At 59.6% G+C, this 15,253-nt stretch overlaps 2 protein-coding genes across 8 annotated transcripts in view; one reads left to right on the top strand and one right to left on the bottom strand.

Moving 5' to 3' along the window:
* ANKMY1 (ankyrin repeat and MYND domain containing 1) overlaps positions 1-14,826 on the top strand; it is a 44,303-nt gene extending 29,477 nt beyond the window's left edge. For 6 of the 7 annotated variants that reach the window (XM_013051860.2, XM_013051859.2, XM_013051858.2 and 3 more), the window contains 3 exons: positions 1,044-1,122; positions 1,837-1,997; positions 12,199-14,826. In XM_013051860.2, the coding sequence (XP_012907314.2) occupies positions 1,044-1,122; positions 1,837-1,997; positions 12,199-12,335 (377 nt within the window). In that variant the 3' untranslated portion in view covers positions 12,336-14,826. Of the gene's footprint in view, positions 1-1,043; positions 1,123-1,836; positions 1,998-2,983; positions 3,252-12,198 lie in introns of those variants that run through there. The other variant, XM_013051862.2, reaches the window with a different exon arrangement.
* GPC1 (glypican 1) overlaps positions 13,116-15,253 on the bottom strand; it is a 28,715-nt gene continuing 26,577 nt past the window's right edge. The window contains exon 9 of the mRNA XM_004743747.3: positions 13,116-15,096. Coding sequence (XP_004743804.1) covers positions 14,864-15,096 — 233 coding nt within the window. The 3' untranslated portion in view covers positions 13,116-14,863. The remainder of the gene's footprint in view (positions 15,097-15,253) is intronic.

The raw sequence follows: 15,253 nt of genomic DNA on the forward strand, positions 1-15,253 counted from the left end.
CGATCCGTAGAGACAAAGTTGGTCAGTGGTTGCCTAGGACCAGGGGGAAGGCAGTTGTCAGGGGCCAGGCTCCCATCGGACGGATGGGCGGGCACCTTGTAAAGTTGAGGACGGTGATGTCTGCACACTGCAAATGTGCGACCCGCTGATCTGTGCACTTGACGTGTGTGGACGGGATGGAATGCGAGTGCTAGGTCATCAGAGCTGCAAGAGTCCCACTGCCTTAACACAAGGAGGTGCTTTCCTTTCACCCTGCACATGTCCTTCAAAAGAACTGACTGCTGAGCTGCCGCCCCTTCAGCCCCACTTCCGGTTCTGCGTGACCATCACCTCTCCTGGTAGCTTAGCTCTGGGGCCACGGGGTCCTCACAACAAGGGCTTTGACTCGGGGTGCAGTGTTGCAGAGCAGGCCCCTGGGCCCATGCTTGAGCCCCTGGGAGCAGCTGCAGTGTGGCCCCAGGTGCTGGTGGGCACAGGGAGGATGGGGGAGGAAGGAGCAGCTCCCGCCATTTCTCTTCTTGGGGCCAGCAGGTTTTTGGGAGGTTTCTGCCACATTAGAGGTTAGGTGGCCTTCCTGGGGGGGCTGACATGCTGTTTGAGGAGAGGAAGGTGGCGGATGGAGCAGAACCCGTGACTGTCATTGCGGGGGCCTCATTGGCCTTTGGTCCCCAGCCCACGTGTTTCCTGCTGCCAACTGCCTGACAGCCAGCCAGGAGTCTTCACTCTGGAGAGCATTGTGAGCTAGTCAAGGCCAAAGCCTGGCCTCTTAACTGAGCCGGCCAATGGCAGAGACGGATGCAGAAGCAGAGGGAAGCCCCCTCCCCAGAGGAGGACGCCCCAGTGCCCCAGCCCCTGTTCTGTGTCCTCCGACTTGCTTTGGGCTGTAGAAGGCGTGGGGTCCCCCCTGGTTCTCTGCAGTGCTGGGAGTGAGCCCACCACAGGAGAGAGGTTGAGGTGGGAGGCTCGGGGTTCCTACTGCCCGCGGGCATTTAGGCATGGCTAGGGGGACCCACGGAGCCCCCCGTGGTTCTCTGTCGCTGCAGTGGAGCTGACCCCCTACCAGAAGCTGAAGCGGAAAAGCACCAGCCCATCCAAGTCGCTGCGCGCTGAGGAGCAGGAGCTGTAAGTGGCTAGTGGGGCTGTGGGATGGGCTGCGTGGCCTGGCTGGACCGCCCCTGCCCAGGACAGCCGTGGGCGCGGGCCAAGATGAGGGTGGCAGATGGGGTCGCAGGGCCCTTGTGGAATGGCCCAGGGGGGTTTGAGCACTGGCTCTGCTTCTTGAAGGCACTTCTGCTGTCACAGCAGCTGGGCTGCCCTGGGGCCCTGCAGCTCTCCCAGCCCCTTCCCCACTGGCCCCTCCCTGGGATCACAGCTCTGTTATTCAGCCTGATATTCCAGAACAGTCTTTCTAAATAAATGGGCACCTCACTATCCCCGTGAGCATCATGGAAGTTGCCTGCGCAGGAAACCCTGGTGGGTGAGGTGGGGGTGCTGAGCGGGGACAGGCCAGGGGGTGGTGTCCACACTGGGGGCTCACCTTCCTCCTGATGCAGAGCATGTGGGAGGGCCTGTAGGGTCAGCTCCACCTGCACTGTGGCCCAAAAGGGTCCCCAACACTGCGGCATTGTGTTGTTCTGGCCACGGTGTTGTGTTTCCGGTTTGAAAGAGCTGGACATCCCTGGACGGGGATTTCAGGTCCCCATCCGCATGCGAGTGGCCACCCAGCGAGTAGGATGGTGGGCCTGGCATCAGCACCCGTCTGTGGGGGACGGCAGGGCCCAGAGGGCGGGCACCCCCCCACCGACTGCCCCTGTGGCTTCTGTGGCTCCCATGCAGGATTCCTTTCTTCAAGTTCTGCTCCCAGTGCGGCCGCTCCGTGGGCGTGCGCCTAGTTCCTTGCACCCGCTGCTACGGGATCCTGACCTGCAGCAAGTCCTGCAAGACCAGGGCCTGGGGTGACTTCCACAAGCGGGACTGCGGCTCCCTGTCGGTCATCGGTGAGTCTGCACGCCCAGCCATGGGGGCTCCCGTGGGGGCTGCTGTGTCCCATGGGCCTGTGGAGTGGGGAGGGGGGGTGAGGTCTGTATTATTCCCCAAAACCTCTTGGATTCCAGCTGCTTTCCAGAACTTTCAGGTGGGCCCGCTGTGCAGAGAGGGAAGGGCTGAGCACCCTCTCCCCTCCCGACCTCTAGGGGTCATGAGCCCCTGGCTCCCTGGACGTGGGCGTGGCCAACGCCTTGCAGAACCGTGGCACCATCCCTGGGGCTCCTCTGTACACGTGGGGGCCCTGGTGGGCACCAGTTTCCTTGGGACAGCGCCCTTGGCATTGGTACTGGTTCTGGAAGCTTCTTCCTAGCCCACCCTCCCAGTGTACCCTCCTTTGGACGATCTGGGGAGGAGCTGTGGGCACATGCATGGTGACTCAGGACCAGGGCTCCACTGCTCTGAAGGCAGCTGATGGGGAGCAAAGCTGTGTGCACAGCTGCCCCCTGGGACTTGACCAGGTAGGGAGAGGGGCAGGTGTTGCTTCACTCTTTCTCCGAGCCTGTCCTTGGTATGGACGAACAGAAAGGCTGGGCTGACTGCTTGGGCCTGTGCCACTGGAACCCTTCCTCTCTGAGCTCTGACACTCCGTCATCTCCAGGCCCATTCTGTGAATTGGGGCTTCTGTGGGGTGCACGTGAGCCTGGACAAGGCTCCCTTGGCCTGGAGAGCCTAATCTGGGAGTCCCCCTGCTTTGAAGAGACTGAGTCATCACCATGCATGCCACACAAGTGCAAGCACAACGCCAAGCAGGGCTCGGGCGGGGCTCTTGTCTCTCTGAATGTAGTGGGGAGCCCGGGACTCGCAGAGCTGGGGGGACGCCCCAAAATATGGCAAGCTGGCAGGGCCCCCAGGGGGCGTGAGGCTCCTCTGCACTCCTGCAGGGGCCTCTGCCTCCCCAGGGACAGCCCAGGCCCCTCACCTTCCTCCTCCTTGCCAGTTCCTCCTCCAGGGCCCCACCTGGAGGACTTGCACCAGAGGGCGGAAGAAACTCAATAATGGAGCGAGCAGCCCTGGATGCCTGAGGCCAGGGAGGGCCCAGCACAGGCCAGGTGGCCCTGATCCCCACCTGCGGGCACCCACAACCCAGGGTTGCCTCCAGGCTGCTGGCCCTGGGTTCTTCTGGCCTCATGCAGGCTGTCTGCACCTGCATGGCGAGGACCCCTCCTGATCTCAGAATAAAATGGTCCCTTGGGGTGTGTTTTTAACCCTCTGTGCCTTGCTCTGCCCGTCCCTGCCACGCCAAGCCCGGAGTTTCCGAGGGTCTTCCTGACTAATTGGTGCCTGGCATCTGTCAGTTGACGGGAAGCCTGGGTGGATGAGGTTCCAGACTGGAGCTCTAGAGATGACTATCAGAAGGTCACTCCTGCATCCTTGAGGAATGTTTGGGGACTTCCCAGGGGGTGTCCCTCTGTATTCCTGCTGGAAGGCTCCAGGCCCCCTGCTGGTGCCTAGAAGAGTTGCGGGGGGTGGGGACACGTCCATTTCTTCTGGGTACATTTATGGAGTGTCTGTGTGTGTCAGGCAGGCTGGGGCTGAGACGGTGGGTAGGAGAAGTGATTGGGACTGAGGGGGTGTGGGTGTGACTGTGAGGAGCGCGCTGCACATCAGTGGTGGTGGTGGTGGGTCTGCTTTCACAGAAAGGGTGGCAGGGAGGACTGAAGACTGGGGTGCCAGGCCGCAGAGCAAGAAGGTGGTGGGCATGGCCAGGGAGGAGGAGGGGGGCGGGGTGGGGCAAGTGGGAGAGGAAGCTGGGAAAGGGAAGGGGCTGAGCTGGGGCAGGGACCCCAACTAGGCCAGCTTTTTGCCGGTCAAGGCAGTCCCACCGGCAGCCATGGATTTGCTTGATTTCCTGGTACTCTCATGAAAGATGGGGCTCCTTTTGTGGGAAGCTTCCTGGGGGGCTCCCAGGCAAAGGGCTAAGGAGGGCACCTGAGCACAAGGAGAAAGGAGCCTGGGTATAGCTCTGCAGGTGTGTGTTGGCCAGTCCTGGCCCAGGCTGTGGCTGTTGGGGGGCCTTCCCAGGGAGGGGCCGGGGCCTGGGTGGGGGGAAGCCCATGGAGAGGTGTGGGGGGCTCCCACCTCCAGAGCGCTCCTAATGAGCACCTCCTAATTTTGAACTTCTTGTTAATTATGGCATTTAGAGATATGTATCCACACAAAAGCAAGAAAAAATTGGATGCCAATTATCCCCAAACCCGGAAGTTTCCATTGCCAATACTTTGGTGTGTGTGCTGCCAATCCCATCTGTGTCTGTGTATACACACCACACACATCACACACGCTGTCCGTCACACCCTCCCACACCACCCGCCACACCACAGACACGCGCCACACAGCACATACCACGCGCGCGATGTGGGAGCGTGATCGTTCTATTCTAAACTCAACCACCCATCTTTCTATGCTAGGATATATTTTTCTGCAACGTAATTTTCCCCAAATGAAAATAGTATTTTTATTCTGATGAGGCATGCAATCTACACCCATTGTTAAAAAAAAAAAAAAAGGACACAATAAAATAAATGAAAACTGAAAATCCTCATCGTACTGCTCAGGAACGGATCCCCTGACCAGATTAAATTGTAATCTGTGCCCAGGTGCACACCAAGTACATCACATGCCCCCATTCACGTGCACACATGTGTTTTCATGTGTCCATTTGTTTTTAATTAAACGGCTCCTCCTGTGACTTCAACCTGCCTTCCTGGGGCACTGTGTGTGTCCTACCATTTTCCTGGAGGAATGGAGGCACCGGCCCACCACCTGCCCCACTGGACATCTACTGTCTCAGGGCTCACTCGTGGATGGGGGCCGCACGCGCGCACACACACACACACACACACACACACACACACACAACCTCCCACCTAGTTTTCCTTTGGGCAGAATTCAGAGAGGTTGCATTTTCAGGTTTTAGGAACGTTCCCATAATCATCTTAGCCTGCTTGCTGGTGAGGCCAGTGATCGTGGCACCCCCGGGACACCCAGTACGTAGGGAGCATTGCCAGGAGCTTCCACTTTCCGTCTTCTGGGGACTCACACAGGAGCTGAAGGTCCTCTCCACACGCGGATGCAGGAATGTGGCATTGAGGTATTTCCTCGGGTCCCTTACTGGAGACGCCTGCTCTTCCAGCCTCCGGAGAGCTCTCTCCAGACCTTGCGGCCCTCCCTGCAGCCTGTTGCGGGGAGGACCTTCTCTCCCTTTGAACTAGGCTACATGGAGTTGTTCACACTGTTGTCAAATCCGTCTGTCCTGTCCGTCAGGGTCTGGTTTGATGGCAGATTTAGGAACCAGTCCCCAGACTAAGATTATACAAGGTTCGATCAGATTTTAATCTTTATGCATTATTGTTTTACTTATAATTTTATAGTCAGCCCGGAATTACTGTGTAAGATCTGAGAGCCAGCTAGCAAGAACTCCCCACGGGGCTAATGGTGACTGAATCCCACTGCGGGGCAAGTCTCCTAGGGATGCTCCAGGCTGTGGCTCCTGCAGCCTCCAAATGCCCTGTCCCCACCATGGGACAGTCTCGCCAGGGCTCTGTGTCCCTGAGGAAGATGCTAGCTGTTACTCTGTGCTTCTTCAGATGACTTGATTTGGCCTGTTGGGTTCAGAAATGTCTTGTTGACACTTTGTAACTATTCTAATTGTTCAGTGTGATTGGGAGACATGTGGCATCTTCAGTGGCTTGAGGCTTCCAGGCAAGTCTGTGCTGTCCCTGTCCGGTCCAGTCTGACAGTTTCCTAAGCAGAGGTGTCCCCACTGGCTGCTCTCCCTGTCTCTCCTCATACCATCCCTGGGGGAAGTCTGCTCAGCTCTCCCCAACTGGGCCACTTCCAGAACCTCCTGTCCCTACCACCATGGCCCTCGTCTCTGTCCCTGGAGCCAGGAGAGGCCAGGCCATGCTGCTCCTGCACTCATTTGTGTCCCATCCAAGTCCTCTGCATGGCTGCTCCCCTGTACCCATAGCTCACTGTCCCCCTTAGGACTGCTCCAGCCCCCCCTCAGCCCCCAACTGGCCCTTGCCCCCCATCCCTGTGGCCCCTCCCCTCCTGTTCCCAGAAGGCCACTGCGGAGTCCTCTCCAGCTTCTGGGTCACAGGAGCATTGGGTTGTTACCTCTGACTGCCATGCTCTCAGCTCCTGAATATCATAGACAAGATAACTGGATCCCTACCATGCGGGAGTCTGCGTTCTAGAAGGGAGAGCCATCCTGTGGGACAAATGCCTCCTTGCCAGACTCCAGCAGGACAGGAATGTTGCTTCCAGCAGTCTCTCCTGGGCTGCGAGGATGCCAGCTTGTGCAGGGCCCCTTGGGGCCAGAGAGGAGTGGCCCCACCAGGAGGGCACAGGCCCACCTCCCTGCAGGCATGCAGGTGGCAGGTGGGGAAGGGCACAGGCCCCACCTCCCCTGTGCCCCTGGGGGTGCACAGGCCCCATCTTCCCTCCTCCCTGTGGGCCTGGGGTTTCCCTGGCGTCCACGGCACCAAACCTGGTCCCGATTCTCTGGGTTGGAGCCTGTGGCTCTTTCTTCAGCAGGAAGAAGCCTGTGGCAGGCTTGTGTCTACGCAGGATGCTTCTAGCCGGTTTCTTGAAAGGATACAGGCGCTACATTTTCGGGATTGTACACCAAAGTTAATCATCCCGGCTTAAATCTTTTCCTTTGGACTTCCCTTAACTTACTGGTCTGGGTGCCTTTGTGTGTTTTCCCTTCCGTGTGAAGTGCCCCCACCTGCCCACCCACACCCATGGCCCCTCTGTCATCCAGAATATTCTGTTCCTCAGGAATCCCACCGCTTGTATCTTGGGAATGCCCAGACTCAGGCGCCTCTCCCCTGGGCCTTACAGGGTGCTGGGGCATTGGGGCAGGAGGGGGGGTGGTGTGCGCCTCATCACCCTGCTCTGTGCCAAGCTCTGTCAGGGGTGGGGGGAGGGCTGTAGGGAGGCTGGCCCAACAGGACAGTTGTGTCCTGCCTGAGGTCCGACTCCCCCACGGTGGTCCACGGAGACCCCAGCCAGAGCAGGGCGCAGCCAGCCTTTCGCAAGAGCAGTGGGCGCCTGGTCTGGTCTTCAGAATCTCCGTGACCACATTGTCTTTACTCCTCTTGGAGCCAAGGCCCAGTCCTGCCAGTGTGTGGACCAAGGGGTGCCTGTCTGGCCACCCGTCCTGGAGAAAGCTGCAGCACACAGCACTCTCCTAGAAGGTTCTGTGATGCTGAGCCCCTCTCTCCCTGCTTCTGCTCTGCGAGCATGAGGTGTCCCTGAGGCTCTGGGGGGACCCGTCTTCCTTCTCCTCTGACCATAGTGTGTGCAGCCTGTTGGCTCCCTGCGAACTTGGAGTTGAGGTCACTTGGGCCCTGTTGCAGAGTTGGGGTCCCACCGTGCCCAGGTCAGGCCCCATGCCAAGCCACCCCCTGTCCCCATGCCTCTGCTATGTGGGCTCCACTGTCATGGGAGCTGGCCTCCCTGGGACTTGCGGGTGTGGGAGAACAGCAGTGGGGGTATGCACTCAAAGGGGATAGGGCACAGGGCCTGGTGACTTGTGAGGGCCTAGTCACCTTGGATTGGGAACGCCTCAGCAGGCCTGGCACAGAGGTCCATCTGGGTGCTCCCCTGAGCCTCGGGACCGTGAGGGTAGGAGTGTAGGCCAGCCAGGCAGTGGTGTGGGAAGGATGGGTGCTCCAGGAAGAGCCTGCTGGGGCAGGAGCAGAACGCAGCATGGAAACACCCAGCATGGGGGGGATACCTGTGGAGGATGGGCTGCAGAGAATGTGCCCTGTGTCTCCGGAGCTGTGGGAGAGCCCTCAGGGTGGTCGTGGTCAGCGATGGAAGTTGTATTGGGGGTGGGGTGTGATCTCACAGCTGGTCCTGCTGTGGGGAATGCTTGTGGGAGGAGGGGGTGGCCTACAGAACAGGGAGCGGAGTGAGAAACTTCCTCCTGCTCTGCTGGACTGTGGAGGGGATGTGTGCGTATGCATGTGTGTGCATGTGTCTGTGTGCATGTGTGTGCACACGTACATGTGTCTCTGTGTGCATGTGTCTGTGCAAGTATGTGTGCGTATGTCTGAGTGTGGATGTGTCTGTGTGTGCGTGTGTGACCGCACGTATGTCTGTGTGTGCATGTGCGTGTTCATGTGTGTCTCTGTGTGCATGTTTGTGTGTGCAGGTATATCTTTGTGTCTGTACATGTGTCTGTGTGTATGTGCGCAGGTACCTGCATATGTCTCTGTGTGTGTATGTCTGTGCATGTGTGTGCATATGTCTGTGTGTCTGCGTATGTGCCTCTGTGTGCTTGTCTCTGTGTGCATGTGTGTGTCTCTGTGTGTGCATGTGTATGTGCATGTGTGTCTCTGTGTGTGCATGTGTGTCTAGAGGGTAGTGCTGAGCAGGTGGAGTGCTGGGTTAACAGGGGGCTCACCCAGGCAGCTCCTGAGGCTAGGTTTGTTGAGGCTGGTCTGGGACTAGCCCACCCACCTCCTCTCTCCCTGCCACTCCCCCCTTCCTCTGGCTTGGGAGTGTGCCCAGACAACCCCGTTGCTCACCTATCCCCTGACCCTTGCTCCTGACTTCCTGAACCTCTGGGCTCTACTTGGCCACTCACCTGAGCTCTTGGCACCCTCTCTCTGGTGGGGAAAGGCATGCCCTGCTCCCTTCCCCGGTGCTAGGAGGCCACTGCCGGGTGCAGGTGAGCTGGGGCAGGTGGGGAGCAGGACGGCAGATGTGTGTGGGGTGCCCTCGGTGACCAGATGTGTGGCTTCACAGCTTGGAAGTGCCCACGGCTCCAGGGGACCTGGCCTACAATAGAGCCCAGCTCAGTGGGGGAACAGTGGGTCAGGAGGGCACTGGAGAGAGAGGGCCTGTCAGTGGGTGGGTGAGGGATGCTCTGGCTGGGGAGCCAGCGTGCAGGGCCATGGCCACGCGGCATCTGTGGCGGTGTGCTCCGGAGAGGGTGAGGCCCAGGAGGGGGAGCGAGGGCTTGATGGGCTCCACTTGGATCAGGGGAGCCCACAGGGCCGGGCAAGGATGAGGCATTTGAGAGGAAGCCCCATCCTCGGGGTGTGAGCGGAGGGCCAGGGCTGGGAGATGGAGGGGCTGGGCTGGTTGCTATGACCTCTCCCCGGGCCCTTGGGAGAGTGGGCGGCACCCTGAGGGGTGGCCAGGTGAGGTCAAGGAAGCCTTGGGAGGAGATGCCCAGGTAGCCAGGAACAGAAGTGATCCAGGGCGTCTAAGAGAGGAGCAGCCCGAGATGAGCTCAGGATGGAGAGGGTCGGTCCATCTGGAATGTTAGTGATGGACTCCAAGGGATTGGAACCCACAGTTGTCAGGGTTCCACCCAGAATCCAGTATTCTGTGACCATCGGAGAGACAGACAGTGGGGTGGCCTGGTGGGTCACAGGAAGGACACAGACAACACAGGGCCAGGAGCTGTGGGTTCTCTTCCTGCCACGGACTGGAGGCACCCCCCACCCTGTCGTTGGGAGGCAGGCACTGCCCTGTCCCCTTCCTTGGGCCCCGGCTGCAGACTGACCACAAGCCAGTGTGTCTGGCTTAGTTTTGTTTGTGGTTTGGGTTCTTTTATTTTGAAGAACCCACCTCTCCTCACACTTGAAAAGCTTCACAGCCCCACAAAACCTGTATCTGAGCTGGTTTCACCTTGAACATCTTAAAAAATCCACAAAACAATACAAGGATCCCTGACCTACCACCACTTGGGTGGGACACCTGTCCACCCTGAGCTGTGCTCATCCCATGCCTGGTTTTTAAAGAACCGGAATGAGAGGCAGCCAGCCCTCCACTCCTGTCCCTTTAGATGGTTTCACTTTTCCTTCCTGTGTCCCTAAAAGGCACGTGGACTGCTTTCTATTGTAAGATTTTACACTGCATAGTGCTTTGGAAAATCTCTTTCTGCATTCTGGTGACAAGGAAAATTGAGCACTTTTTCATATGTAACTAATGATTATTTATCCTATTTATTATTTAAAGATTTATTTGAGAGAGAGAGAGCATGGAAGTGCGCACACACAAGCGGGAGGAGGGACAGAAGGAGAGAGAGAATCCCTGACTCGGGGCTCCTTCTCGATTGCATGATCCTGAGACCACGCCCTGAGCCGAAGTCAAGAGTCAGATGCTCAACTGACTGGGCTTCCGTGGCCGCCCCGCCATCCTCTTTATTATTTCTCCGGCATTTGGAGTCCCACGTCAGGGATTGGGCTCCATGGGAGTGGGATTGCGGTGCATGTTCTCGCCAGGATGGCTCTGTTCTCGACGGTGGGAGCCTCTCATGTGTGCCATGGCCGGTGCTTTCATGTCTGGTCCGTCTTGTGCAGGACAGAACATTGGAGTGGCCACGGATGCCCATGGCGTCCTTGCGGCTAGCGCCTCTTTGTCTCCGGGGACGCTTGCTGTGCCCTCGGGTCATAATGTCCCCTTGTCTTCTCTGTGCTTGAAGCGTGGCTTTCCACAGTTTGCTTCTTAGTCTGTCCCCAGTTCACATGTTGCTGGGGTGAGGTAGGGGACTGCTTGAGCTTCGCCATGTAGCTAGTTGAGGGTCCCCCACGGGTTATTTTATGTGCCCTTCTCGCCTACCCTCTGGCAAGCCCTTCATCTGCTCCCCTCCTCAGACTTGCCTTTTCCAGTATTTCCTCCAGAGGGACTCAGATAGGCCTGGTCTCTGTAGCCTGGGGGCTTCACTCAGGCTGCCAGCCTGTGCGTGAGGTGCAGGGGGTGTTTCAGAGGTGTTTCTCTGAAACAACCAGCTCACTGGGCCCCTGACCTGCCTCCCCGCCACAGCTAGCCAAAGGCATGGAGCTCCTGCCAACCTGCCTCTTGTGCGGGCCCCACCTCCTATGGGGTCCTCATTTTCTGTGGGAAGGGCCCTTGCTTTCTGTGGGGGGTCTCTACCTCTTGTGTGGTTCCTGCCTCCTGTGGGGTCCCCATGTCTGTGGGGTCCCTGTCTCCTTTGGGGGGGTCCCCATCTCAGCTCTGGCTGATGCTTTTCCCAGTCTGCTGTTTTCTTTTAAACAATGGGCTTGTTCTAACCTGAGGGCATCCGTCTCTCTGACACCACACAAACTTCTGTAGACCGTTTGCCCGCCAACCTGATGCTCTCCAGCTCTGGCTCTCAGTGGTGGGTGTCTTTGGGGCATGCTGTAATTTTTAATTTAAGTTCCCATCGCGGGTGATACGGGACTCCCTCTCCCAAGGGCTTACTCTGCCTGGGTCGGGGAGTCTTGCCTGATACCGGCTGAGGACCCGCGGGACTCCCGCTCTGGGGAGATGGTTTTTGGGCAGAGCCCCTCCCGACAGCAGCACGACCCCATACTCCGGAGCCCTGTGATGGCTACTGGCTTCGCGGTGTTCCTTGCCTTGTGCAGTGTGCAGCACGCAGAGCTGTCTGCTGAGCGGGCTCATCGCTGTGAGCATCAAAACCAGACATTTCCTGGTGTATCCTCCCAGGGCTCATGCTTGATTGGGAACCAGTCTGTCTGGTTCCCACTGCTGCTGCTGTGTGGTTTGAGGCTCCTGAGAGGTTCCTGGCTGCCTTGCTTCTTTGCCTTCCGGGGTCGGGCCCGGAAATGGGTTTCTGCTAGAAACCCTGCAGAGTCCTGCTCGAAATTTCAGGCCCCGCAAAGGAAGGAGGGAAGCATTTCCTTTCACCAAGGTTGCCCGTCACTGGGTCCTGTCCATCCGTGCCCCGTCACCAGCCCTACACCCACCCCCACCTTTGACAGATTGGACCTATGACTTGCCACCTATCTTGTTTCCCGCAGGAGCACGGGCCCCCAGTTCCAATCCTTCCTCATTCACTAGGAGATCTGTTGTCTACCCTGAACTAGAGCTAGCCCTTTGATTATATGTGCAATTTCTGGCCGGAGGGCTTGTCTCCAGGTAAAGGAGCGCTGGTCTCCTGGAGGGAAGGAGGACATGGCTTCCCACGTGTGTGTGCATGTGGAGCCCCGCGCCGAATGCCCACTGGAGAGGCTGGCTGCTCTCGGCCGCCAGCAGAGGCTGGTCCTCGTGTCTGCGGCTTCCTGGCTGTCTCCAGGGGAATGAATTGGGACCCAGAGCCAGGGATAGGCCTCTCCCTGACCTGGTCCCCACCTGCCCCTGGCTGGTGCTGGAAGCCCTTCTCATTTTGTCCTTCCCCCACAGGGAAAACAGAATTAGCTGTGTTCGCAAAGAACTTTCAGAAGTCCTCAAAACACCTGGGCAAGAAGGCAAGCCAGAAGCCTGAGCCCCCAAAGCCACCAGGCCGGCCGAAAAACTACTCCACATACAACCAGGAATGAGTGTCTGGTGATCCATGTGTTCTGTGAACTCTGGAGGCTGTGTCCCAGCCCGCCCAGGGAGGGAGGCTGTCCCCCCACCCCCACCCACTGGGAGGAGTTGGACCACCCTGCCATCCCCTGGCTCTAGGGTGGGCAGGCTGGTGAGCCCCTGGTCGCTGCTGGGCCACAAGGAGCCGCAAGCCCTGGAAAAGCCTCAGTTTTCCCTCCCAGGGCACGCCACCCCCAACCCCTGCACAGGCGAGCGGGGTCCTGGCCATAGACTCCTCGGCACATAGGCCCAGGGAGGAGAGGCTGTGCAGGGCGTTTCCAGGCAGACTAGCATGGCCGCAGTTCCCAAATAAAGTGACCTTGCGGCAGCTCTTGCTTCTGGGCAGAGGGGCACCCTAGGGGGTAGGGTGGGGCTGGCAGCTTTGCCCTGGGTGCGGGCCCTGGGGACAGACTGGACCATCAGGATGTCCAGACAGGCCTGGCATCAGAACCAAGCGGTCCCCACGCTCTGGCCTCCTGGGTGTCTCGGAGGCTACTTGGAGGAACTGGAAGCTTCCCAGGGCCGGTGAAAGGATGGGAGTCCAGAGCAGAGAAGTAGACAGCAGGTGGGCTCTGGCCTCCTCCTTCTCCCAGACACCGTGTGGGCCCAGGGTGGGACGGGGAGACCCAGACCAGGGGTGCTGTCTGGGCGCAAGAACCCCTTCCACATGTCCTTAGTCATGTCCTGCTGTGTGAGGCCCGGGGGCACGCACCCGCCCAAGCTGTGCAGGAGGGGTCCGCAGCAGCCACACAAGCTCTCCAACCTTTTATTCGTACAAGGACTCAAGAGCATAGGACGCCAGTTGACACCGTGCAGCAGGACACAGCAGGCCTGGCTACCGCCTGGCTGGGGACTGTGCTGGGCCGCCCCAGCAGGGCGACATACAGTGTAGGCCCCCGACGGGACGGCCATGTGCAGCCACATGCTGCCATCCAGGCACGCAGGCAGCTACCACCCCAGAGACCCTGAGAGTCCAGCTGGCCCTCACCTACAGGGAAGGAGACCCCAGGCCCTGCCCCCCAGCCTGGCATGAGCAGGGTTACTGTGGGGTGGAAGTTCCTGTGGGAGTGTGCTGCCCGGTGGGGCACAGGCTGGGGGCCCTGGCCAGCGTGGGAGGTGAGGCAAAGCAGCGCTAAGTGGCCTTGTCGGGCCCTGGTGCTGGTTAGGACTGCTGTCCCTGGCCACAGTGGCTCAGCATCCCACAGACCCTCGAGGGTCCTCTTGCCTGAGCCCTTATCTGGCGGGGTCCAGCCCCCTCCCCAGGGCCCAGGGCAGCTAGGGCCAGGAAGGGAGGGGGGTCGGTCCTGAGCCTGGGGAGGGCCTGGACAGCCCGAGTGAGCAGGGGTGGCCCCCAGGTCCGGGAACCCCCAGCCCTTCCAAGCTCCGGGAGGAGGAGCTGAAAAGCAGCTCTGAGTGAACAGATGGAAAGCGTCTGTGAATGTCTGTACGTTTGGAAAAGCCCTTAACTATCAAAGCCCCCCAGGGCCCTACAGCTGGCGGATCAGGAGGGACCCAGGTGGCCCACTGGCTCGCAGGGTCAGACCCCCTGGCCGAGCTGAAGTTTCACCGGCCACCCAGATCCTCTGGCCAGGTGTAGCCTCCAGCACTGCCTGCATCACCCCAAGCATGGGGCCCTGGGTTGGTGGTGATGAGGCAGAAGCAAGGGCAGGCAGGCCCTCTGCACAGTCATGGGGCCCTGTGTTCAAGGGGGTGCCCATGTCTGCGGAGGGCCTAGCCTGCTCTCCTGGGGAGGCCAGGATCAGCACCCCCAGCCCTGCACGCAGGTCTCCCAATGCCCAGAGTGGGTGAGGCTGTGCCCATGGCGGCCCCTGTGCACCCCAGGCCTTTGCAGCTAGTCCTTGGAGAGAATGAGGTCCGCATGGACAGTCAGCAAGGGTTCCAGCCCAGGTAGAACTCTCCTGGAGGCTGAGGGGCTCGGCAGATGTGTGTGTGTGTATGTGAGATCACGGGGGCCTGGCCGAGTCGGAAGGTTCATGCATAATCTCAGAGGTCCGCTTGCCCCTAAATGGCAGACACCCTGCTGCCCTCCCGGGGATCCTGAGGCGCCCAGGGCTGGACCTCGGTTTCTGACACCTGGAGCCCAAAGTTCTCCGTGGGAAGAGGCAGGAGAGGAAGGCACAGGCTCGCTCTCTCCAGCGGGATGCTGCTCAGGGAGCTGGGGGGAGAGGCGCAGGTGGGCAGGCGGGAGGTGGCCACCGGCATCCCCCAGGTCCCTGAAATACATGGCTTTTGGGGACATTGTTCCTGGCTGACCTGAGGGCCTCCTACAAAACTAAAAGCCAGGGTGGCCAGTGGAGCCAGGAGGGAGGGCCAGCGCCCTTGCCCCCCACCCCCCCTCCAGTGCAGTCACAGAGCCGGGGTCCCTCACTTTCCCTCCCTGTCCTGCCCTGGGGCCTCTAGGCCGTGGAGAATTAAATATCATCTGTTCTGCGTTTTGGCAAAGTCAGTTCTTGGCCTCGGTCCCTGGGGCCTGGGGCAGTTACCGCCACGTGGGGCTGGCAGCTGAGAGGACCAGGGTGAGGAGCAGCAGCAGCAGGGACACGCAGGGCTGGGGGCAGCTTGCAGCCGCCGTCTTCTGGCCCTCCCGTTCTGACAGGCCGGGGAGGGCATGAGTCAGGGTCGTCCGTGAGTTGGAGCTCTTCTTGCTGACCCTCCGGTCACAGAGGTCGTCTGGGCAGCTATCACCACTGCCCGAGCCACTGCTGTCGTCACCTGGGGAGGAGAGGATGCTCCAGTAGGCCCGCCCTGCCATGGACCCTGAGCACCGGGGACCCAGAGCCCAGCCTCCCGACATGGGGGCCTCCCGTGTTCCACCTGGACCTGTCAAGGCCAGATGGACATCCTGGCCAGGCAGCTGTGCTTGGGGATA

This window comes from Mustela putorius, unplaced genomic scaffold, assembly GCF_011764305.1.
Source record: "Mustela putorius furo isolate JIRA1106 unplaced genomic scaffold, ASM1176430v1.1 tig00003869_pilon_pilon_pilon, whole genome shotgun sequence".
NCBI classification, from domain to species: Eukaryota; Metazoa; Chordata; class Mammalia; order Carnivora; family Mustelidae; genus Mustela; species Mustela putorius.